This window comes from Oncorhynchus keta, chromosome 34, assembly GCF_023373465.1.
Source record: "Oncorhynchus keta strain PuntledgeMale-10-30-2019 chromosome 34, Oket_V2, whole genome shotgun sequence".
Classification (NCBI taxonomy): Eukaryota; Metazoa; Chordata; class Actinopteri; order Salmoniformes; family Salmonidae; genus Oncorhynchus; species Oncorhynchus keta.
In genome coordinates this window covers 54,416,959-54,441,601 of record NC_068454.1, presented here as the reverse complement: position 1 = coordinate 54,441,601, position 24,643 = coordinate 54,416,959, and the positions used below count along the sequence as shown (strand labels likewise).

General features: G+C 44.6%; 2 protein-coding genes across 6 annotated transcripts in view; one reads left to right on the top strand and one right to left on the bottom strand.

Annotated features, from left to right (window-relative positions):
• Window positions 1–1,103: 1,103 nt before the first annotated feature.
• macf1b (microtubule actin crosslinking factor 1b) overlaps window positions 1,104–24,643 on the bottom strand; it is a 45,544-nt gene continuing 22,004 nt past the window's right edge. For 3 of the 5 annotated variants that reach the window (XM_052494100.1, XM_052494096.1, XM_052494097.1), the window contains 32 exons: window positions 24,490–24,609; window positions 24,120–24,227; window positions 23,786–24,004; window positions 23,000–23,203; window positions 22,262–22,493; window positions 21,649–21,875; window positions 21,306–21,428; window positions 21,103–21,204; window positions 20,460–20,561; window positions 20,102–20,266; window positions 19,690–19,845; window positions 19,353–19,550; window positions 18,886–19,014; window positions 13,616–13,786; window positions 13,190–13,345; window positions 12,794–13,000; window positions 12,460–12,579; window positions 12,133–12,302; window positions 11,682–11,841; window positions 11,329–11,523; window positions 10,910–11,035; window positions 10,094–10,237; window positions 9,485–9,673; window positions 8,886–9,000; window positions 8,138–8,307; window positions 7,832–7,994; window positions 7,400–7,554; window positions 7,189–7,263; window positions 6,906–7,023; window positions 6,461–6,615; window positions 5,882–6,002; window positions 1,104–3,937 (listed from right to left, as the gene is read on the bottom strand). In XM_052494100.1, the coding sequence (XP_052350060.1) occupies window positions 3,912–3,937; window positions 5,882–6,002; window positions 6,461–6,615; window positions 6,906–7,023; window positions 7,189–7,263; window positions 7,400–7,554; window positions 7,832–7,994; window positions 8,138–8,307; window positions 8,886–9,000; window positions 9,485–9,673; window positions 10,094–10,237; window positions 10,910–11,035; window positions 11,329–11,523; window positions 11,682–11,841; window positions 12,133–12,302; window positions 12,460–12,579; window positions 12,794–13,000; window positions 13,190–13,345; window positions 13,616–13,786; window positions 18,886–19,014; window positions 19,353–19,550; window positions 19,690–19,845; window positions 20,102–20,266; window positions 20,460–20,561; window positions 21,103–21,204; window positions 21,306–21,428; window positions 21,649–21,875; window positions 22,262–22,493; window positions 23,000–23,203; window positions 23,786–24,004; window positions 24,120–24,227; window positions 24,490–24,609 (4,821 nt within the window). In that variant the 3' untranslated portion in view covers window positions 1,104–3,911. The remainder of the gene's footprint in view (window positions 3,938–5,881; window positions 6,003–6,460; window positions 6,616–6,905; window positions 7,024–7,188; window positions 7,264–7,399; window positions 7,555–7,831; window positions 7,995–8,137; window positions 8,308–8,885; window positions 9,001–9,484; window positions 9,674–10,093; window positions 10,238–10,909; window positions 11,036–11,328; window positions 11,524–11,681; window positions 11,842–12,132; window positions 12,303–12,459; window positions 12,580–12,793; window positions 13,001–13,189; window positions 13,346–13,615; window positions 13,787–18,885; window positions 19,015–19,352; window positions 19,551–19,689; window positions 19,846–20,101; window positions 20,267–20,459; window positions 20,562–21,102; window positions 21,205–21,305; window positions 21,429–21,648; window positions 21,876–22,261; window positions 22,494–22,999; window positions 23,204–23,785; window positions 24,005–24,119; window positions 24,228–24,489; window positions 24,610–24,643) is intronic. The other 2 variants (XM_052494099.1, XM_052494098.1) reach the window with 2 other exon arrangements.
• On the top strand, window positions 15,451–18,529 carry LOC118367292 (nuclear factor 7, brain-like). The gene is made up of 6 exons (XM_035750610.2): window positions 15,451–15,925; window positions 16,897–16,992; window positions 17,083–17,313; window positions 17,421–17,443; window positions 17,519–17,646; window positions 17,755–18,529. Exons 1-6 carry the CDS (start codon window positions 15,533–15,535, stop codon window positions 18,294–18,296), a joined length of 1,413 nt encoding a protein of 470 aa, XP_035606503.1. The 5' UTR covers window positions 15,451–15,532; the 3' UTR covers window positions 18,297–18,529.

The window sequence follows — 24,643 nt, the reverse complement described above, 5'->3', positions numbered from 1 at the left end:
TATTTTATTTTATTATTTTTTAGCATGTGCTGTGAATTTCCAAAACAAAAAAGTGACAAATAAACTAACAACCACATTTGTTCTCTGAGCCCTCCCCATTCCTCCTACATACCTGGGTGGCAGGGTAGCCTAGTGGTTAGATTGTGTTGGACTAGTAACCAGAAGGTTGCAAGTTCAAATTCCTGAGCTGACAAGGTACAAATCTGTCGTTCTGCCCCTGAACAGGCAGTTAACCTAGGCTGGCATTGAAAATAAGAATTTGTTCTTAACTGACTTGCCTAGTTAAATAAATTTAAAAAAATACCCTCCCACATGCCCTGCAGGGCTTATACTTCTTGTCTGATAAAGTTCTAGAGTTACAAAAATGCCTTTGTTACTATTTGCTCAGATTTACTATTTGCAATCCAGGCTGGTTTTGTCAGATTCATGTGCCCTATAGCCATGGGATTAAGGTGGATGTCAGGCAGTGTTTGGCTGTGAATCGTGAACCATCCTCAGTAACACAGTTCACTGGTCTCTCATTAAGTTAGCTCTTTCCTGTCTTTGGGAAGGGATCCAAGCTGCAAGGCATTGTTCGGACTGTTCTTTACTTCATTACCAGCACAGTGAGAGTGTTGAGTCTGCCAAGTAGGACGAAAGAAACTCACACTCGACTGTGCAGACGAAGGAGCCCATGATTGGCCTGGAGGAATTTGCTCTCATCTCTCTCACCGGGCACGTTCACTGGAACGCTTCAGCTTTACAGATTGAATAGAGCCCTAGATCAAAGTATTTGAGAGAAAGCAACTACTATTTGAACCCAGGCCTGGTGGGCACTCGCGAGCTGGACACAAGTCCAGCCACAGAACACAAGTCCAGCCACAGGGCACCATGGTGGTTTCACTTCAGGCCAAGCCGGTCAAGCAGGTCACTCTCATGACCTGAGTTGGTGCTGGCCGTTTTCTTCCCCTTCTCTCTTTCTGCCGGGTCTTTGTGGCTCCATTTTGCACAATACATATTCGTGTGTTTTGGCTGACATGCATTAATAGGACGTTGGACATGAAGGGTCTGAGTTTGGAGAAAGCCAAAAACAAAGGTTACAGAGTAAGACGACCACCTGGGTATTATGTTAGATGTTGCTCTTTATACACTCATATTAGGTACAGGAACAAAATACATGATCATTTGAGACTAAGGATAGCTTCTTCCTCGATTTTGTGTGTGCATCGTGACCCAGCATCCTTCAGTACCCAGTTCATGCTAGCCGATGCCATCAGGATGTTTTCCTGTCTCTAAATGATTTCACAGAGTACTAACAAAGAGTACACTATGCATACATTTATGAGCCTCCGTGTCACTTCTCTGTAACATTTAAATATGAGAACATGGGCACATTTGAATTAAAGAGGAGGTTTTGAACCCCATGTTTTTAAATGTAGCAGTGATGATGTCTCAAGGTCAGAAATAAATGATAGGAAATCAACGCTAAAAAGTAAGTGTGCAATAAAATATGAAACATTATCTCCATTTCATTACAAATGGTTTATTTTACAATGGACCTAAAACATTATTAGTTTCATTCTTCTACAGTGTTCCTAAATTAGATACCAGAACAAGCGCTGGATATAGAAATTGACATGTACAGTACAGGGGTGCATAGCAGTAGAGGAATCTGGATATTGTGTTTTACAGTACATTGAGATTCTGTATTGCCCAACATTCTCACATTGAAGCGTAAAATGACAATGGAATGAATCGGAAACATCATGTAAGCTTGTACCTTTCTTGGACCAGTCTCGATAAAAAAATGAAAACCCATACTTAACACATGCCCATACACACACGTGCTAACAGTGGCAACATACACACACTTGCTTACAGTGGTACAATTTACCAGATATACAGTAAACCATAGAGAAGGCAAGCATGATTCAAGATTAAGCAGGGACAAGTCCAGATGCCACCTACAGACAAAATATTTGTACGTTGTCCATTTTAGGACATCGTCAGCCTCAAGCCTCACACCTCATCTGTCTGAGGTAGAGTTGAGGGTGTAGACTTTCACAAGCGGATCACATGATATACAGTTTTCTTTGGGGCTTATAATATTGATGGTCCTTCTGTAGCTCAGTTGGTAGAGCATGGCGCTTGTAACGCCAGGGTAGTGGGTTCAATTCCCGGGACCACCCATACGTAGAATGTATGCACACATGACTGTAAGTCGCTTCGTCTGCTAAATGGCATATATTATATTATATGAATTGTAGCACCGCCACAGTCATGGTGAGCGGCATCAATCCTCTGTCTGACAGTTGTTGTATGCAGAGGTGTAATTGTTTGAGACACACATGGGGTGTGTTTGCTATAGGTGGGACATTTTGCTTCTATGCCTTGGCTCAAAAGGAGGAAAGAGACATAAATGAATGTGTTGCTTTGCCTAAAATAGTCAGAATTAAGACCGAATGGAGGAAAGAAAGCCAAGATCTCATTGAGAACTACACTTTTGTATTTTGGGATGGCCACACCCTGTGAAACCCTACAGTTGTTCATCAGAAATCAAATAAACTCCCGTCTATTTCTCTAGTCCTAAACACTGAAACTAAGTGAATTAAATCGCAAAAAGTGACACACACATACAGAACCAAACCAAAGAAAAAGTGCATTCCATGGGGAGAAGTTCATGTGTGAAGAACACAACTTGCCCTTCAAATGTCCCGCCATATAAAACCTCCAGTGGCTTCTCAGCGGTGACATAAAAAGTACATCTACAATCTCACAGTAATGGTCCACGTAGACATTCAACCCTCAAACATCAAAAGGCAAAACCAAACCTGAGAATATTAATCTCAACAAAACAATGACCCATGCCCATCTTCATACATGTTTTGACCTTAAAATGCAGCATTTAAAACAATACTTACAGGACGTTAAAAAGAAACCTTTACACTGACAGTGTAGCGTCTGTTTAGGTTGAAGTTGTAACTTGAAACAGCAATGTGGCCCCGCCAGCAGTTTTTCCTTAGCCTGGTGCCAGATCTGTTTGTGCTGGCTTGCAAGCTCCTATGGACGCTATTGGCGAAAACAGTACAAGCAGATCTGGGACCAGGCTAGTGTTTCCTATTATGTCATGGGAAAAGAATTACAACGGTGAAAGATGATGGAACCATTGGCTCTGCAGGCTTTGGCATCATCCTTTGGACGGTCTGTGTCTTGTTACTAAATACAGCGTCTAGTAGCACAACTTCACGTACTTGCATTTGAGCGCATTTTACAGACCCACTTACTTCAAAGGAGAAATGCAGTACACACAGTAACATAAGGGAACTAATTATGACGGTCGCTGATGAAACCCTGACTTCATTATAGCTTAGGAAACCATGATCCAGTTGCTGCTAATGCACGCGTTTGTTCTTGCAGAGTTTTGAGACTTAGCTTCAGGACACACCGTTGCTTGATCGCAGCTTGCCCTGACATCATTATAAGGGTGCAGGGGTAAAACAAATGTTGTAGATTGTAAGCTTTGTCGATAGCCGTCATGCAATTCGTATCCATGCAGACTGTTCCAATATCTTTATCCTCGGATACTGTCATATTCGGAAAGCCAGTATCGAAGTTGTTCAGATGATCGAAATGATGACTATATCAATATAACGACTCAGAGAGGAGAGTAGTGGGTTATGTCCAGGTTTAGGTCAGAGGTCATGTCCAGATCCCTAGCTGACCAATCGAAGGCTCTCCAGAGAGCCTGCAAACACAGTGTCCAATAGTGTATCTGGCCCTTTTGTATCACTTTCTGAAGGTTGTGGAGTTTGTGACTGAGGCCTTGTCTTGTTGGTCTCTCTCTCTCTCTCTCTCTCTCTGGACCCCAAGGCTGTAGTGGAGCTCATCACTGTAGCATTCACATGATGCACGTTGTGGACATACCTTCCTCATCATGTGGGCAGTCTTTCAGCTTCCTCTGAAAAATACAAAAGCCATCATTTGTATTTCTTTATTTCACCTTTATTTAACCAGGTAGGTCAGTTGAGAACAAGTTCTCATTTACAACTGTGACCTGGCCAAGATAAAGCAAACAACAACAACACAGAGTTACACATAAACAAACGTAAAATCAATAACACATAAGAAAATAAAAATAGAAAAATCTATGTACAGTGTGTGCAAATGTAGAAGAGTAGGGAGGTAGCCAATAAATAGGTCATATAGGTTGAAATAATTACAACTTAGCATTAATACTGGAGTGATAGATGTGCAGATGATGATGTGCAAGTAGAGATACTGGGGTGCAAAAGAGCAAGAGGGTAAGTAATAATATGGAGATGAGGTTGTGCTATTTACAGATTGGCTTTGTACAGGTACAGTGATCGGTAAGCTGCTCTGACAGCTGATGCTTAAAGTTAGAGAGGGAGATAAAAGACTCCAGTGTCAGAGATTTTTGCAATTTGTTCCAGTCATTGGCAGTAGAGAACCGGAAGGAAAGGCGGCCAAAGGACGTGTTGGCTTTGGGGATGACCAGTGCAATATATACCATGCGGGTGGGTGTTGCTATGGTGACCAGTGACCAGTGAGCTGAGATAAGGTGGGCCTTTACCTAGCAAAGACTTAAAGATGACCTGGAGCCAGTGGGTTTGGTGACAGATATGTAGTGAGGGCCAGCTAACGAGAGCATACAGGTCGCAGTGGTGGATAGTATATGGGGCTTTGGTGATAAAATGGATGGCACTGTGATAGACTACATCCAGTTTGCTGAGTAGAGTGTTGGGGGCTATTTTGTAAATGACATCGCCGAAGTCATGGATAGGAAGGATAGTCAGTTTTATGAGGGTATGTTTGGCGGCATGAGTGAAGGAGGCTTTGTTGCGAAATGGGAAGCCGATTTGAGATTTAATTTTGGATTGGAGATGCTTAATGTGAGTCTGGAAGGAGAGTTTACAGTCTAACCAGACACCTAGGTATTTGTAGATGTCCACATATTCTAGGTCAGAACCGTCCAGAGTTGTGATGATAGTCGGGAGGGAGGGTGCGGGCAGCAATTGGTTGAAGACCATGCACTTAGTTTTACTGTCATTTAAAAGCAGTTGGAGGCCACGGAAGAAGAGTTGTATGATATGAAGCTCGTCTGAAGGGTTGTTAACACAGTGTCCAAAGAAGGGCCAGAAATATACAGAATGGTGTCGTCTGCGTAGAGGTGGATCAGAGAATCACCAGCAGCAAGAACAACATCATTGATATATATTCAGAGAAAAGAGTCGGCCCGAGAATTGAACCCTGTGGCACCCCCATAGAGACTGCCAGATGTCCGGCCAACAGGCCCTCCAATTTGACATACTGAACTCTATCTGAAAAGTAGTTGGTGAAACAGGCGAGGCAGTCATTTGAGAAGCCAAGGCTATTGAGTCTGCTGATAAGAATGAGGTGATTGGCAGAATCGAAAGCCTTGGCCAGGTCGATGAAGACGGCTGCACAGTACTGTCTTTTATCGATGGCGGTTATGATATCGTTTAGAACCTTGAGCGTGGCTGAGATGCACCCATAACCAGCTCGGAGACCAGATTGCATAGTGGAGGAGGTACGGTGGGAAAAGTATGGCTTTTGAAGATTTTAGAAAGGCAGGGCAGGATGGATATAAGTCTATAACAGTTTAGAGTGTCTCCCCCTTTGAAGAGGGGGATGACCGCGGCAGCTTTCCAATCTTTGGGGATCTCAGAAGGTACAAAAGAGAGGTTGAATAGGGTAGTAATAGGGGTTGCAACAATTTTGGCAGATCATTTTAGAAAGAGAGGGTCCAGATTGTCTAGCTGTCTAGACGAGCTGATTTGTAGGGATCATGTTGAACTCATTTGAACTTCACTATAATTGCAAGTCCATTTCCATTCACAGAGGGTTTATTTACTGTACACACCTGATGGTGAAAGAGAATCGTCATCCCCCGCAGTGGAGAACTGTAGATCTGACCCCAGAGCAGCTATGGAGCTCCTGGGCCGGATGCAGCGGTCACCTGAGAGACTCCTCCGCAGTAAGGCCTGGAACATAGGCTTAGAGATGAGTTACCCATGATACTAGCCATCTCAATGACATGAATAGGTGAGCTTACCTTATTGCTTTGAGGACTACCAAACTACTACAAAGGAGAGTGTGTTGTTTTTATCTATTTATTTGACATTTATTTAACCACGCAAGTCAGTTAAGAACAAATTCTTATTTACAATGGTGGCATAGGAACAGTGGGTTAACTGCCTTGTTCAGGGGCAGAACGACAGATTCTTACCTCGTCAGCTCAGGGATTCAAGCTAGCAACCTTTCAGTTACTGGTCCAACGCTCTAACCACTAGGCTACCTGATGCCCCAACAGAGTGTGTTGGTTTGGGGCTAGTACAAAGTTACAGTGGCATGCTTACCTTGTTAGTTTGTAGGCTTATACACAGTTAGTGATGTGACCGTTTCTGGGTCTGGTAGTACACTACGATGGAGGAGATCTTACCTTGCGTGTTAGGGGGCTGCTAGGAGCCGAGGCGCTGCTGTAGAGACTCAGGCTGGAGTTGGACCTGCTGACCGTCAGGGTTTTAGATGAGCCTCCTCTCCGAGAGTTGTCGAACAAGTACTTCTCCTTTATCTTTAGGTTCGTCCGACCTTTCACTGTGACATAAGTAACAGATGTCAATGGTCATTATGAATCTGGCTTCATTTTTGGAGGATGTAGTGGATGCAATGCTAGTGGCAATTGATTGTATTAAAAGCATGGGGAAAGAGCTCTACAGAGTTCTTCTTAGGTCCCCACGGCCTCTGTCCCCATGCTTTCTGGACGTTGCTAAATAACCAGCTAACAAACTTCAAAACGGTTTGGATGAAATGACAACATCCAAGATAAGTTAAAACCTTATTTTTGAGAATTATACGGTCCTACTGCACTTTAAGTCTCCACTAACCTCTACAAGGGTCGTTCTTGACCAGGAATTCATCAAGTGCTGTCCAGCCTCCTCCCACCCGTACCATCAGGGTACTGCGCAGGATACGCACCATCCGCAACTGTTGGGAATCCCCAAACTACAGCAGAGACCAACAAAAAACATAACTGGTTTTAATAGTCTGGCATTAATCAAGGCATTAACAACCCTATAACCAACATTTTCACTGGGTTCAGTTAAACACATGTTCCTTGTTCCAATGACCTACATACAATCAAAAGGTCAAAGGTTAAATGTCCCTCACCCTGTAGCGGTTGGCACTGATCTGCTCCACCTGGAACCTCTTGGGACAGTTGCACTGAGACACCTGTCGACCCACCTGAGGGAGATACGGGAGTCAGTCAATCAGACAACTTTCATCAAACCCAACTGTGGTTAGGTGTAATACGTTGAACTGTATGCTGTTACATCGTTGAAGATCATGGGCATGAAAACAACTCTGAGAGACATTTCACCTCCTCGTTGATCTGATCTGCATCTAGCGTTCTCCTGTAGGGATCCCGGCTGGGATGGAGGGCACTCACAAACTCATAGTAGTCAATGAAGCCGTCCCCATTCATGTCAAAGATATTGGCCACTGCATTCATCTCCAGGGAATTGGTGGGGAATTCTAAAAAGGTAATATGTGGATTTGTTCATGTGGATTTGTTCAAGTTTTAGACTTTGAATCAGTGATGGAAGTTGAAATTTCAATAACATTTTAATAACAGACTGATCAAAGCTTTATGCTGATTTAGTAAGGCCATCGTTCTCTCCAGGACGTTAAGTGCCAAGTGGCAGTTTTATACATGAATCAAATTAATAATGAATGGGCGTTGAGTAAATGAACGTAGGGCTTGAGGGACAGATGCTGAGAGGCTGGGAGTGGGGATGGGGGCAGGGCTTACTGGATGCCAGGACGTTGTCGATTAACTCCTTCTTGCTGATTCGTCCGTCCTGGTCCCTGTCGATGTTTCGGAACACGTCTAGGATCCGAGACTTGAGGTGGCTGATCCACTGCATGTAGCGCTTTCGCCAGACGTTGAAGTCGAAATTCGCAAATTCCTCCATCTGTTTGTTGAGAATCAATAATATTAGCGACAAATGACATTAACACTGTACAACGAGTAATTTATGTCCGGTTTTGAAGCTATTGAAAGGGAAACTAACGAACTAGAGCTAACACATTGGTGGCAGTATGTTGTGCCAGTCACCTCTTGGAGTCCCTGCTCGTGCTGCTCTAGGCGGCCCTGTCTGGCCAGAGCCATGAGCCAGAGTTTCTGCCAGTGGCTGACCAGCTGACACAGCTGAGGGGTCTGAGGGTCCAGGTTCTCCAGGGGGAGAGGGATTACTGTAGGCTGGAGTTTCAGAGTGCTCCTCCTCTCTGGAGCAAATACAGAAGATGGATACCTCAATTAGCTTAGTAGATACAAACTTCAAGGAACATTTTACATTAACATACCTATATATATATTTTATCTCAATATAAAATAATTTCTGGGTGAAAAAAATATACAAAAATAGCAAAGAACAATTTCTCAAGCAAGAATTTATCACGGACTGTCTGGGAGTGATCTGATTGGGGGGAGGGGGGACTGAAAACAAGCAGTTATTGACCGAGAGCTTTGGAACACTCTTTAGTCTTTTCAGTAATTTACCGCCTGTTGATGTCAATAGGCAGGCCAAAACTCTTACACGAGAAGGGCATTATCATGATTTTCACAATTTCACAGTATTATTCCAACTTCATAGCGTGGAAATATATATAAAACACAGGACAATTACGTGTTTGACTGCATTGGGCCTTTAATGTAAAATTAGTCCATATTTCACATAATCCCTCAAAAAACGGACACGTCAACATTTTAATATGGCTCAGATTAGAGCCGTAAGTAAAACAGTTATTCAATAAAATACAAAGTCCCGAAGCCAAGTGGTTGCTAACCCTGACCCTTCACTTACTTGTCAGTGCCTTGCGGCACGGTGAAGCCTGCTGTTTGGGGATCAGCTTCTCTTTGCAGGATTTTGTGGCATGTTCAACCTCTGGTAGTTTTCGGTTCAGCTCCTCCATGAATACCTGGAGGTAGGAATGGTGAGTTATTAACAGTCTTAACAAAACAAGTATTTGAGTCTGTAAATTTTTTTTAAATAGTATTTTGTGAACTAATACTCGCACTTGACTTTTTCCCCCTTAATAGCTCTGACTTCGCTGATAGCTACTTTATTGTGGGAAATATATGTGGTTTTCCCACCTAGCTCTTAAGATGAATGCACAAACTAACGGTAAGAGTGTCTGCTAAATTACAAAAATGTAAAATGTCAATTTATTTGGTAATTTAATAATGTGTGAATTGGAACTGTTTAGCTGTGTTTGTTAGTTCTGTGCTCTGCATGGTTTGAGACTGTGTGTTTATGTGGTTTGAGACTGTGTGTTTATGTGGTTTGAGACTGTGTGTTTATGTGGTTTGAGACTGTGTGTTTATGTGGTTTGAGACTGTGTGTTTATGTGGTTTGAGACTGTGTGTTTATGTGGTTTGAGACTGTGTGTTTATGCACGATACCATGTGTTGGGCGATGAGTTCATGGTTGTGTTCTATGCTCTCAGCCGGTGGCTCCTGGTCTCTGAGGTTGAGGGCCTCCTCGGCGGATGAGATCCAGTCCAGTAGGCGCTGTAGCTTCTCCCGCTCAGCCTCCAGAGCAGACAGGCTGGCCTGGATCCTCTGGCCCTGCTGCTGGGCCCAAGTCTGCACCTGAATCAGAGAGAGAGGGGGGGGATTCTGTGTTGTCTACAGGGAATCAGCGAGACCACCTAACAGAAAATGACTAACTGCAGACTGACTGCAGATTGACTGACAGGCTGCCAAAGCAGCAACAAAAACATAATTTCTCTTCAAAATGGATCAAACATTCAGTTTTTTTTGTCAATGTAAATATAACCTAGTGTAGCAGGCATAGAAAGATGCCTGAGTAGAGTTCCCACTTCAGTTTTTAGGGGAAGCAGAATGTTTGGCTGTAAAATACTGTATCCCTGAAAACCGGATGTTAGTGTTTTCTGGCGACTCCGCAAAGGCTAATTTAAATACCTCTGAGAAATAAGGCTACAACGCTCAAGTCATAGTTATTATATTTTTGTCCTACGTAAAGTCCCAAGTAGGTAAGAGTGGACGCACCTCTTCGTAGCGGGTCTTGGTGACGCTGATCCAGGACTTGAGTGTAATGATGGAGTCTGGGTGACAGGAGGACAGGATTTCCTCATTCAGACACCGGATGCTCTCTAGCTCCATCTCCTGGGAGCGCAGGGAAGTGATTGACTCCTAGACACAGGGCATAAACGCAGAGCTCGTTACACCCCCTGTCTACTGGGTAATGCCATCAAAATATACTATGAGTAAATACAAAATGCTTGGTATCTTGAAAGCCTTGGTATCTTGAAAGTCAGTAAAACTGTAAAGGTAAACACAAAACTGAAACGACCTTCCTCCAGCCATCTGAGTCCATCACCATCTTTCAGTCTAGCCCTACCTCTTCAGCATGGCTTACCCTTAACCCCACTATCCTCACACACTCTTCTCAAGCACCCGCTATTTACCACATACTCACACACACACACAACACCTGCTCGCTCAGTCATGCACCGACACATCACACCTTTTCCCATCCTTGAGCCCAGACCCTACTCTTTACTCCATGTTTTTGTCCTTTTATTTAGTTTGGCATTGCTTTGTTTTGATTTCAGTTTCTTGTTTTTCATGTCTACAATTTTAAAGCAACTTTGGGTTCTTGAAAAATGCTTTGTAATTTCCATGACCTATTATTATTATTATTATTATAACTATAATTATTAATATAAAAAGCTAGATAAATGATCAGGCTTTTATAACTTGTATTTTGAAACCTCTACAAGCCCTGATGTTAATTGTTATTATGCTATTTATACACCTTAATAATGGAGGCTACAGTCATATTAGGCCTACGTGTCTACCTACCTCATGCTGTTTGCGGAAGGCCAGCAGAGCTTCCTCCTCCTCAGGGATGACCCCGTACCTCAGCACCCTCTCTGCCTCCGCCAGATGCTCCAGGAAGGAGTGGACCAGCCTGTCAAACTTCTCAGCCTGACAGAGACACACATATGAAAGGACAATTGAGACAAACCATCCTTCAGAGAAAGACATAAAGCCTCAAGCACGTTTATAACAAGTCATAAATCATTATACCTGCAAAGCTATATTAAGTAAAGTGTTTAGGAAGGATAGGCTTTATTGTCCAAGAGGTGGGAAATTGTCTCGGACGATTTTTGGGGGCTCATCCGAGATGTGAACTTTGATATACCCTGTCCACGCGAGACAATTACATAAGATAAGTCAGTGTTATCATAAAATGTGAATAAGACAGTATGGTGAGTTACCTGTTGAAGGGCTGCCTCCAGCCTGGCCTGCTTGGATACGGACAGTTTACACACGTCCTCCCAGCGTGCCTCCAATTCGTCCATCTGCTCCTGCAACCAATGGGCATCAGCAGTGCTGCTCCTGGTCAGGTCCCTCACCGAGCGCTTCAGGGTCCTAATGCACCCGGCTCGCTTCCCCAACTCCTTCTGGAACACCTGAGAAACAAGAGAGTCCAAGAGAGTGTCAGCTGACCGCTGTCTGCTGTCACACCGTTTACAGGTGAAGCCTCAAAGAAAGGCATTTTTATGGTGTCCATAGGAAAGCCTCAATATCTTATCGGATCACATACACAGAATGTATAAAAAAAAATGACCTTGTGCTTGTCGATCAGATTGTTGACCGTGTCTTTTTCCCCACCGACAGGTACGTCTTCAGCCAGCTGTGGCTCTGCTCTGTATAACCAGTCATTCAAGGCTTGAAGGGCGTCTGTGAATCTGCCTGAAAACAGCAGTGCTTCCTCCAGTTTGTGTTGCCTGAGGAAAATGTAATTGGATTATATACTCTGTCAAAGTTGCCATGTTGCCCAAACTGATTCCGATCACAATCCACTCTCTACCTTACCCTTCAATGTTTGCGAATCTGTAAGGTGGAAGCTAAATTGTGGATAGTCCACAACTATTTGGATTGAACCTATCCTATCACTTCAGGTCTACAGATATCAAAGGCCTAGGGGAAGAGGTAGGGAGCGAATTGGGACCAGTGTTTGAAATCATTTTAGGTGTGTGGAAATGCTATTTCCCTCATCAGTGCATTGTGTCCCTCACCTTTCCAAGGATTTGCCACTGATGGTATCCCATGAGTCCCGGAGCTCAGAGAGCAGGTTCTCCAGGTGCTGTCTGTCCTGGGCGCTCTGAGACCTCTCATGGAGGCCCCGGCCACTCTTTAGAGTGGCCTCGTACATGGGTCGCTTCGAGCGCAGAAGCTTCTGGAAGTCCTAGGAGCACACATACAGAAAAATACAGGAATGAAAGGGATAGTTCAGTGAAATATGTCATTTAAAAAGTAAAAACTATGGATTTAAATTATTACATTCCAAGCTAGAAAAATATTCACAAGAGCTATAATTATTTACATAATTTCTTTAGGCCTACCTTCTGTTCGGTGAGCTGCAGTTTAATTTCCTCGTGGTCCACAGCAATCTCTTTATGTGTGTCCAGCGTCTGCTCCACCTCAGTCATCCAGTCCACTAGGAGGCGCCAAGATTCACTGAACTGAAATATTAGAGGTTTACACCCGCTTGTTATCATGAGAGCCCTTCTAAATTGGACTATTGAAACTGAGGTATTAGCTGTTTGGAAGGTTATTATGAGTTACTAGATAGAGGATGTTGGAAAAAATGACTATGTGGGGTGGAAAATACAGAATAGTTCATAATGACAAAAAAAACTATATTTCAGAGAATATCTGATGGTTCTGTATCTCTACCTGTTTTGCATTCTTCTTGACGTCCTCTAGTGTTCGGCCCCTCTCTGTGGCTCGCTGGTGAAGTTTCCTGTAGCGGTCGTGTACGGTCATGATCAGGTTGTGAACCACGTCACAGTCCTCCTTCCTGCTCAACTCGGTCAGCCTGGAGCCTGCAGTCTCCACCACTGTCTTCTTCTCACCGTAGCAGTTCACCTCACTCACCAGAGTCTGAGGGGGTGGTGAGTACACTATGATTTATCATATACACGCAGACATAATTCTGCACATGCACACCCATATGCACAAACATACACTTTACTCTCACACACATAGACACACAAATGCATGTGCACATGCATGCTAATATGCACAAATACAAACTCACGTGCAGGCACAGACACACACACACAAACCCACCCTGTGGTCTTGCAGCTGGCCACAGACTGTGTCCAGGACAAAGCTGGGGACAGGCAGGACTCCTATGGCCTCCTCACACTTGGCCATCCTGGTCAGCAGCTCCTGGACATTACAGTGGAACTCCTTCGCCAGGCTCAACCCTTCGGTTAGCTTAGCCTACGAACAGAACAGATACCACACTTTTACTCAGGTCGTTCACAAACATACATCATCCTGTTCTTAGGCCCCTAGTCGGTTGGAAGTAAACTGATTGAAAAAGGGAGGGACTACTTGAACTTATCCAGTAAGAAATGCTCCTTTTCGTTTTCTGTAGCTAAAACATTGCCGCATGCCCCAGTGAACACAACCCTGTATGTGATGTTAACAATGGCCAGAGGAGTTGGCTAAAGCACATAGATCCGGGAGCAAGAGAAGTCTCACTCTCACCTTGCGGTCCTGTACTTTCCCGTAGACGGTAGTCCACTTCTGCTCCAGGATACAGAGGCTGTGTTCCGTGCTGGAGCCCCGGGTCACGTTGCTGCTCTCCAACATCCTGCGGATGGCATTCCTCACGTCTGTGTAGGCATGGAGCTTGGAGTCCATCTCATTACACAGTTCCTGGGGGTTAAAGAGAGGGAAAGGGAAAGGGGGATACCTAGTCAGTTGTACAACTGAAGGCCTTCAACTGAAATGTGTCTTCCGCATTTAACCCAACCCCTGAGAGGGGCGTTGAAAAGAGACACTAGAGTTTGGCGTAGGCCTTGTGGTTGACGCAGCGGACTCTGGACCACATCCCCTTGCAGTGGGGGATTGAACCCTGCTCAGCATCCACTATGTCCACTCATATACAGTACGTCTCCCACTTTCCTTTCAAACTGATATATATATATTTTTTTTAAATGTACAAAATATTATTCTTTATGTATGCAGTCAAACGGTCATCTACTCACTAGTTTACCGTCCACCATAACTGTGTAACACAGGAGAGAAATAGCCTATTGACTAATTGTCATCTTTTTGCAAATCGGTTGATATGAGGCTGCAATAAATGTGACACCGTTATACTCTACTGATAACAATATTAAATATGCTCTCGGAGCCATTGCCATCAATACCTTCCGTCTCCCCAGAGTCTGTGCAGCAGGGAGGAGCTCTACAGCACAGTGGCATTGTGACATTGAACAAAGAGGATGAGGGTATTTTGGGACAGGCACTGAGCATTAGCACCCGGTCCTCTCTCAGGACCCTCTGGGGAGTGCCAGTGTTGCAGTACTAAAGTCCAGTTTACCGACTTGACCACAACACTAGGCCCAGCACACTGACACTGTGCTGTCAGCTCAAGAGGAAGATCATATTTTGGTACAGGCACTGGGCTCTAGCACCCTCTCCTGTCCCAAGGACCCTTGGGGAAGTGCAAACCACACTGACACTCTGTACTGTCAGCTCTGTAACACCCTGAGAGTGGTGTGAGACTGGTGGAGTGGTCTTGATGCACTCCAGAAGGCATCTGTCACTGAGACTAGTCCCAGGGAGAATAGTAAGAGAGAACACTATGTCAAACTGCCTAAGCTCATTAGAACCTAGGGGGATTGGCAGCCATCCTCAGCCCTAATAAGGCTCCTAGCTTCCTGGCTGCCTGGGAGGGAGAACATTGGACAGTGTGAGATAAGTAATTCATCACTAAGCCTGTGTCCATCACATTGCCTGCCTGCCGCTCCATCTTAAAGAGAGAGAGAGAGAGAGAGAGAGAGAGAGAGAGAGAGAGAGAGAGAGAGAGAGAGAGAGAGAGAGAGAGAGAGAGAGAGAGATGGCAGACAATAACATTTAGTTGAAGCTCAGAGTTGCTTGCTAATAAGATGAAAGCATACCTTGGGACAGGTTTACTCTGACTGGGATTCACGGTGACTTTTGTCCACCAGATTGTAAAGGTAAAATGTTACATACTGTATTACAACAGTCTCAATGGTGAACATGGCTTTATGTTTACACCGTTTTAAGCAATACCTTCATCATTTTCATGTCTTCACCATGTCTGGAACTTACTGACATCTAGTGGTAAAAGAGGTGTGCTCACACAGGCAAAAGTCCTCACCAAATGTCGTTTTTTGTTGTTTTATGTCTAATAGTTTGTACAATATTTTGCCTTTGCTAATTGTTTGCCATATTGCTATAATCATAAACAGTTGACATTATTTTCCAAGACTGAGTTTCTGCACGGAGGCAGAGTGAGTTTGGTTTCTGTTATGTTTCTTGGTAACTCGTGGGAGGAGTCCATTTCAATCATATTAACATGCCCTTTGATCCAGCCACAGCTCACATCGACGAGGAAGGAATAGCACAGACGATCCCTGTGTGTGAAAAAGAATGGCAGCCAGTTTGTCTCTCTTGGAGGAGCACCTCTCTTGTCCCGTGTGCTGTGACATCTTCAGGAACCCTGTGGTCCTGAAATGCAGCCACAGCTTCTGTGAGGAGTGTCTGCAGAAATACTGGAAGGAAATGGGGAATCCGCTGTGTCCTGCATGCAGGGCAGAGTGTTCATCTGAGGAGCAGGGTTTAAGCCTCGCCTTAAAGAGTCTCTGTGATTCCTTACAGAAGGGGGGTGAAAAGATCAGATCTGATACCTGCCGGCTGCATGGAGAGAAAATGAAAATCTTCTGTTTCGATGATAAACAGCCCATCTGTGTTGTCTGCTACACATCAAAAAAACATAAAGGTCATAACTGTTATCCCATTGAGGAGGCTGTGCCGGATTTGAAGGTGAGACCATTTTGTAAACTTTCTGTTTCCTTTGGTTTCATTTAACTGCCAATGTATCTCCCTCAGTGACGGAATGAATGTCTTAATCAGCGTTATTTTGTGAGTCGAGTGGACTTTGAGTTCAATTTGAAAAGGCTTGTTGGGTAAAATGACAAATTCATTCAAGGCAATGACAAAAGACATTGCACAAACGCACTTTCATCTTGGAGGTTGACGAAGAGAGCACATCACCAGAGAGGAAACCACTATCTACTCTCTTTGGCAACACGATTTCCCAACGTGCCGTCCGTTGGTCTTGTCCTGGACCCGTATTGAAAAAGCATCTCAGAGTAGGTGCCTGGCTCCCAAGTGGATGGGCTTATGCCCTCCCAGGCTGGAGGATCCATAGATTAGGGCCTAATTCATTTACTTCAATTAACTGATTTCCTTATATGAACTGTAACTCAGTAAAATTGTTGAAATTGTTGATATATTTGTTCCGTTTAAATTATACACCAGATAGGTGCGATGAAATAGTAATATTCGAACCAGCGACCTTTCAGTTACTGGCCCAGGGGGTAACATCTTGGTTTCTATGCACATATACTGTTCCCCCGAGGGGTTCAGTCCTTCACACCACCTTTCCAACTATTTATCCCACTATCCCGTATTCTGCATCTGTCTGAATAAAGTACAAAACCCTTTAAAAAGAAAAATGTTTTAAAATATATCAGGGGAGAGCCCAGCAGGAGGTTAGAGGGCTTCAGATCATTCAACACAGGCAACCAACCAGCTGCAATATGATTTCTCGTTACATTTGTTGGTTGAGCTAATATGCCTAAATGTTGAGCAAACTAAAAACGGTACTGCAGCTGGTTGCCTAGATGTTCTGAAGCTCAATCAACATGTTTTTTTTTGTGGTTTTTTTTACAGTGTGACAGAGTTGTGTGACTAAAAAAAAAGATGTGTTCCAATTATCACTTCCAATCTAGAGTGAAATTCAGGCTGTGGTTTCCACTTTGAAGAACAAACTAGCAAACAGGAATGCAGCCAAGATGGGCCATCAAAGCTGGGAGGAGCACATCAAGGTAGCTATCGCAATACAATTTAAGCAACATGCGAATTGGAGTGAGCACTTGAGCAGCGTTGAAAAGTGAGCCTAATGTTTTCTACTGTAGGGCCAGGCCCAACGTGCAGAGGAGCAGATAAGGAGGGAGTTTAAGAAACTCCAGCAGTTCCTAGAAGAGGAAGAGACGGCCAAGATAGCTACCCTGCGAGAGGAAGAACAGAAGAAATCTGAAGTGATGCGAGAAAGAGCCGAGACATTGGCCAGAGAGATCACAACCCTTTCAGAGACAATTGTAGCTATCGATAAGGAAATGGAAGTGGACAATATCACATTCCTCAAGGTAAGGGGTCTGTCAAAATGTTTCAAATCCCATTGCTGTGAAACTATTTCTCTCACAGTTATCTGATATCAAAAGTGACGTTTGTTCTCATTCTTTTTTTTTTATAGAACTACAAGGCCATACTTAACAGGTAAATCAATCAAAAATATATCTAAATATCTATATTTTTTCCCATTTCACTGACGCCATCCCTTTTTTACCATAGAGCCGACTGCACATTCCCAGATACTGCAGATACTGAGGTAGCATCAGGAGCACTGATTAACATGGCCAAACATGTAGGATCTCTCAAGTTCAAAGTTTGGGAGAAGATGCTTGAGTTTGTTGACTACAGTGAGTGCATTCCCTTCCCCCCCCCAAAAATAAATGTGTTTCTCTACTGTCTCCCCCACCAATATAGTTCAATATTAATATACAACATCTCTGCACACATCCCTATAGCTCCTGTGATCATGGATCCGAACACAATGTCCACTAAGTTCACCCTCTCTGATGACCTCACCACTATGACATACTGTGACGAGAGGCAGAGTCTCCCAGACAATCCCGAAAGGTTTCTTAACGTAGGAGTGTTGGGTTCTGAAGGGTACAGTAAAGGCATCCATTACTGGGACGTGGACGTCGGAGATAACGATAACTGGATCTTAGGAGTAGCCAAAGAGTCCATTCCACGCAAGACGCAGGTCAAAATGGAGCCTCAGAGTGGGTTGTGGATCATCAAATACATCTGTGGGAAATACAAAGCAGGTATAAAATCGTACGTCCAGATCGAGGTAGACGAGAGCCCACGTGTGATCCGAGTACAACTGGACTGTAACAGAGGGGAGGTGAAATTCTTTGACCTCACCAAGAACACGACCCTGTGCACCTTCAAAGACAAATTCACTGAAAAGATGTTCCCATACTTTAACAGTGGAAGTGGGATTTGCCCACTACGCCTTTTAGGAAAGGCAAAAACTAGCTACATTTCCAGGGTCAAGTGAGGACAAAATGACATCATACATGATGTAATGACTTAATGTACTGACTAGCTGAAGGGTTGTGAAGATAGTTAATGACTCAAACTCCATGTAATTAACAGTAAAACTCGCCTTTGATATAAGACACACTGCCATCTCAGAAGTAATGACCAAGTGTTTCAAGCAGTTGATACAGTATATAAAAAAAATGTAATGTCAGTAACACAAATAAATAATATATGTCATTTTCCATGGCACCTTTCAATTCACCCTTGAATTTACACATTCAAAGAAAAACGTTTGAATTAAAGAGATCAACTACTAGATGGGGTTATCCAGGTATATAGATATCACTGTTGCTCGATGCCACACTGTAAATGTGCATACTCAAAGATTAGGTTCCTCTGAGCTGAGGCAAAACCTTGTAGAAATCATACAATTACAATACACATTGGGTTTTAATGAGATGCAGTTGGATGGGGAAAGTGTTCTCACCCTATATTATTATGAATCTCTGAACTTGGATATCATTTTTTCATCAAGGCACAGGACAGTTTCAGCGGGCAGTTACTAGATAGGTTACAGTTGGTGTGAGGTGTTGGGTTGGCCTTACCAGATGTGCGTTGAGCCTCTCGCTGGCAGAGTCCGGCATCCCCCACACTGTCTTACTGGAGGACAGTCTCAGGTCTGTGTTCTCCAACCACTGAAGAAGGTCCTGGATCTCCATGGTAACATCTTGGACCTAGGGTAGAAAAAAATTAAGATAAATACATTTTTGAAAACCACATTTATAATGATTTAACAATCAATTAGTTATCTGTTACGACTGCAATATTTCTTATTAGTCGGATTCAGACATTGGCCCCTAGAGGGCACCACAGAGCAGATGATCATTCAGTACTGTGGACTAAAGATATCGCAATGTTGGGTGAAAAACCTACTAAGTAGCTAGACCTAAGACTTCTAATAAGTTTGGCATCTCTTTGCGATAGTGAATGAGAAAGAGAGATGGAGGGACCATGAAAAAATAACCTTTAACTTGCCTCTTGGTCTATTCCCCCATTCCCAATCTCTCCCCACCTGACTGAGGTTGTTCTCCAGCCGTAGCTGTCTGCGCTCTGTCTCACAGCGGACAAACTCCCAGCGTTCGTTCAGCTGCTCCAGCCGCAGGTGCAGACCATGAGGGCTGTCCCCAGTCCCCACCTCCAACAGGCCCCGCCCCGCCTGGTTCAAAGACTCCACCGTACGCACGTGGGACATGACGTCATTACGCAGCACCTAGAGTGTGGAGAACATAGTACATGCATATCCAATATATCCAATTAGTATCATCCTTCCTCAAACACACACACACCCATAGGTGTCAGAAGCATTAAAATGGCATTGATCCCAATAAACGGTGTTTTAAGTCACGAACCTTGTGTTTGGCCAGCTCTATCTCGCATGCCTGCAGGTCGATGCTGATTGGGCGGCTGCCCTGGAGGAGGTCGGCTGTGTGGGAGAGCCAGGTGTGCAGCTCGTCCAGAGTGTTCTGGAACTGACCCAGACCCAGCAGAGCACACTCCAACTGATGCTGCAACCACAAGTAGTGAAAACACATTCACGCATTTTCCGACCTCTTCAACAACATAACCCTTAAAAAAACAATGAACAGGCGTCGGTTTCCCGAACACAGGCTAAGCCTTATCCGAGACCAAAAAAAACATCCTCAATGGAATATTTACATGGAAAGTGCTTCTTAATCCAGGACTCGTGTTAATCTGTGTCTGGGAAACCAGTCCCAGCCAATTGGATCCCACATATTGATGAGTGATTGAGTGGAGTCTGACCTGTCTGCTGACGGTCTCTGCCTCCAGGCTGTCCCAGCGCTGTCTGAAGTCACACAGGGGAGAGACGGATCCGGGACGCTCAGAGCCTGGAGACAGCCTGCACACGAAGCGGTGGTTCAGGCTCTCCACCTCGATCTTCTTCTGGTACAGCTCCCGTTTAAACTCCTGAGGAGAAAGGGGCACCTGGTTTCATATACTTTACAGAGCTGACAACGTGGAAAGACCTGTCAAAGACTCAAAGGCTTAAAGTGACAATTATGGAAAGTCTTGCTTCTCGCTCCCATGATAAACGTTTGGTTTGAGTTTAGAAAAGAGTGGGACCTCTTCAGTATGTTCTGTTTGCGTAGAGTAGACTGACCTTGAGATCACACAGCTGCTCTTTGACTGACTCCAGGTCAGTTCCTACCAAGAACTCCTCTGTGGATCTCAGCTCTGCTGACTTGAGCCACTCGAAAAGCCCCTGTGGGAAAAATAAGGAACGGATTGTTTTTACATGATTAAAAACATCATTCATTCATATACGCACAAGCTTGTGTCACAGGAGACTATGAATAGTTGCTATGTATTTTGAAGTGGTGAAATAACTTCCATATTGAACAATGAAACATGCGATCCTGCGGACTTGTATAAGTGGTGACACTGAGGCTGGCTTCCCAGACCTCGGGTATAGACGGGTGTCTCTCACAGTTAACACCATCAACACCATTTGTTTCCCACTGGCAGGGAAGTGCACAGTCTGTCAGTCACTCGTCACCAACATTACAGGGAGCTCGAGTCTGGTTTCTGCCATTGCAATGGACATGAAAGACTAGTGGAGGCGTTTGTTGGCTGATTTCCACTGCACTGGGGGGAGTTAAGAGGAGAAGCGGCAGCCAAGCAAAGCTATGTGACAACACGGATATGTTAGTGACCGGCTCCCACACACAGGCACGCACAAACGCATTCACGAATGCACGCACGCACGCACTACACATGCACGCACACACACCGTACACACGCACCTGTATGGTGTCCTGGTAGTGTAGAGCCATCTGTAAAGATTCCTCCAGCGTTTTGTGACACTCACTCCAGAGTTTACTCAGGTTGTTCCATGTGCAGTAGAGCTATGGAGTCAGTGACAAAGTTGTTTCGAAAACACATTGGAAAATGATTGTCTGACGGAAAATGAATGTTAAAATGAATGTTACCGCCTCTCACTCCTCACCTCATCTAGGCTCTTGGTGACATCAGGTTTGTCTGTATCCCCACATGCTGACATCAGGTCCATTCCCAGAATGCCAAGCGTGTCCAGCTCCCCCTGTAGACTGTCAATGTCCTTCCTGAGTGTCTGTAAGGCGATATCGTCAGGGGTGAGAGGCCCCACAATGGAATCGGTAAGAAGGGAGATAAATAGAAGCAGGCAGCATAAAGTACATTAGTTGAAATACATCGTATTGGATCGTCTTAGTACCCGACAGAGGACGAAACAAACACATGACAGAATATGAAAAAAACACATTCACTGGAAATCTTAAGATCAAACCAACAGCTCCACCGGCCGCAGTTACCTGCATGGTCTCCAGGCTCTGGCGGATGGTCTCTGAGTCTGTCCTACTGGCGTTCAGGTCCAGGACAGCCTGTTGGGCATCGTTCAGGCCGGCCGCCACGTCACTAACATCGCTCCAGAACTTGAGAGCCAGGTCCAGCAGATTGAGCAGCCAGCCATCTCTCTCCTGAGCCTGCGTCTGAGCCTCCTCCCACAGCTGGGTCAGGCTGGAGACCTGCTCCTGGATCGCTAGGGAGAACACGGAACACATTCAATATAATACATTGTGTTTTAGTCATTTAGCACACATGGCACACACATGTCAACCACATATCACAAACATTGCAAGTCACAGTGACATCTCTGCGTTTTCTCTCAAATTACGTTCTCTACACACTCCAAAAAAAAAATGGAACCCATTGTAGGTAACCTATGCAGCATCTCTGTCAAAGGTGTTTCAAGATAAATGCATGACACAGGCAAGCAAGCAAAACACCTGCCATGTATTCCCCCTCTCCAGATGTCTGCTGCTAAACAAGAAAAGCTCCCTATTGATGGAAACAACTCACACAAAAGAAAGTTACACACCCTTTGCACACCCAACCGTTTAACGCAAAGAACCGACATGGGTGTACCTGTACCGATGGAGGCGTCCCCAGCTGCCAGCGTGTTGGCCAGGAGCTCGTCAGCCTGGGTCCGGACACTCCCCAGCCCCAGCTCCAGCTTGGAGAGCTCAGCCAGGGTGTGCTTGTTGTCCTGTAGCTGCTCCTGGATGCGCGGGGTGTGGCCCTGCAGAGAGTCTGGGGACTGCATGTGGCCAAGCAGACGATCCAGACTCTCTCTAATCAGCGTCATCCTCTCATTCAACTACAGAGACAAGACACCATTGTGTTACTGTGTGTGTGTGATGGTCAAACATTTACATGTGTATAGTCTATTCTCACAGTATGCAGTCTGGCAACACTGCTGTGTGTTCTGTATTTAAGTATACGTGTACCATGTGTGTGTCTTCATGTGTGTCTCTTTATGCATGAGTGTGTGTGTAGGTGCGTGTGTTTCGGGTGTGTGTGTGTGTTTGTGTTGCACGTGTGTCTTTTTTTAAATGTTAACCCTTATTTTACCAGGTAACTTGATTGAGAACACATTCTCACTTATAGCAACAACCTGGGAAATAGTTACAGGGGAGAGGAGGGGGGATGAATGAGCCAATTGTAAGCTGGGGATGATTAGGTGGCCATGATGGTATGTGAATTTAGCCAGGACACCAGGGTTAACACCCCTACTCACAATAAGTGTCATGAGATCTTTAGTGACCACAGAGAGTCCGAAAGACAGTCTTCATGCATGCTTGCGTGCGCATGTGTTCATGTCACCTGTGTGTATCTTGGCAGGGACTCTTCCAGCAGATTGGCAGCCTCTCTGACCCTGTCCCTGATGGCCCTGTGCTGCTCCTCAGCCTCTGTGGCGCTATGACAGAACTCCTCCCCCTGGGCGGGACTAAGCTCTGACAGACGCTTCCCCAGCGAGCACAGCCGTGCTATCAGAGGTCTATGCTCTGCTATGGACTCCCTTAGGCCCTAGGTGAGAAACGGTTAGGGGTCATAGAAATAGATCCCTAGACACAAAGATCTGGGTTGTATTCATTTAGGGCACATAGTAGTAAAAACATTTTAAAACTGAAAACTAAAAGGACAGTTTCTTATTGGACAAATTCAGGTAATTTCTCCATGTTTTCTTCCGTTTGGTACCTAATGAATATGACCCAGATAACTTTTTGGGCATGGTAAAGGCATTGTAGAGTGCACTTAAATGGCTATGTTTGAAAAACGAGGAGTCACAATTCTATCCCTGAGAACTGTTGAAGAGGAAAGGTAAAACGGGTCACCTTGTCTCACTTTCCATTAACTGCCTAGGAGAATAGAGATGTCTTTATGTACCTGTGGGAATGTTCAATGTTATCCTTTCAGGAAGTAGATTAAAGTACACTAATGAACGGAGCCAAACAATCTACAAGGGAAGAACAGTAGAACAGCACATTTGAGCAGAAAACGGAGGGGGAGCTATGAAGTCTAAAAGGGCATCATTGTTGAACGGGGGGAAAAAAAGATGACAAAAAAAGAATTGTCACTCCACTCAAAGGCAGGTCTCTGGTACAGTACCTGTAAGAGGTCCTGTTGTTCTCGGAATGCCTTGTAGCTAATGGTGCTCAGGGAGAGCTGGCCAATGAGTGCTTGGGTTTCCTGTAGCCATGGTGACACCTCAGCAAAGCCCTCAGTGAACTGAACCAAGAGGGATTGGGCATGCTCCAGCTGCAGGACCACATGGGAGTTGGTGGCTGATGTGGTGTTGCATTGTTCCTGTAAGGCATCCAACGGGGTCTGGGGAGATCGGATGACAACAGCTTTAACGTGACCAGTATGCTAGTAGCTTGTCTCATTTGTTGGAACGTTTTCTATTCAGATGATAACATGGGTAAGATGGTACAGTATGTACCTGCAGATCCCTTATCTCCCCTTCATCGCCGTATGTCTGCAAGATTTCAGCGATCTTCACCATCTTCTCAATGTTGAACTTGTGTTGCAGAATCTCCACCGCAAGGATCTTCATGCACACAACAACACAAAAGCAGGGCATATTTTACAATCTAAAATGAAGGTAATGTAAAATACTGTGCAAACACACAAGCCTTTTGCAAACCAATACATATTTTCTAACTTCACACATCATCAGACCTCTACAGAAATGTACATAGCTGGTTGTGAAACAAAACATGGCATATGTAGAGGTGGCTGAACAGGCTTGTATAGGGTGGCCCTAAAGGACAAAGTAGCTTTTAAAATGTAGTTCCAATGGGTCTCTTCACCTTCTGTTCATAGAGTTGGGCAGAGATAAGCTCAGGCTCCAGAGTAATGGCTTTGAGTTGCTCCAGGCCTAGGGCAGTGTCTCTGAACCAGGCCATCTCCTTCACCACAGCCTGCTCCAACTGACAATAAATAACACACACATACAGACAGGTT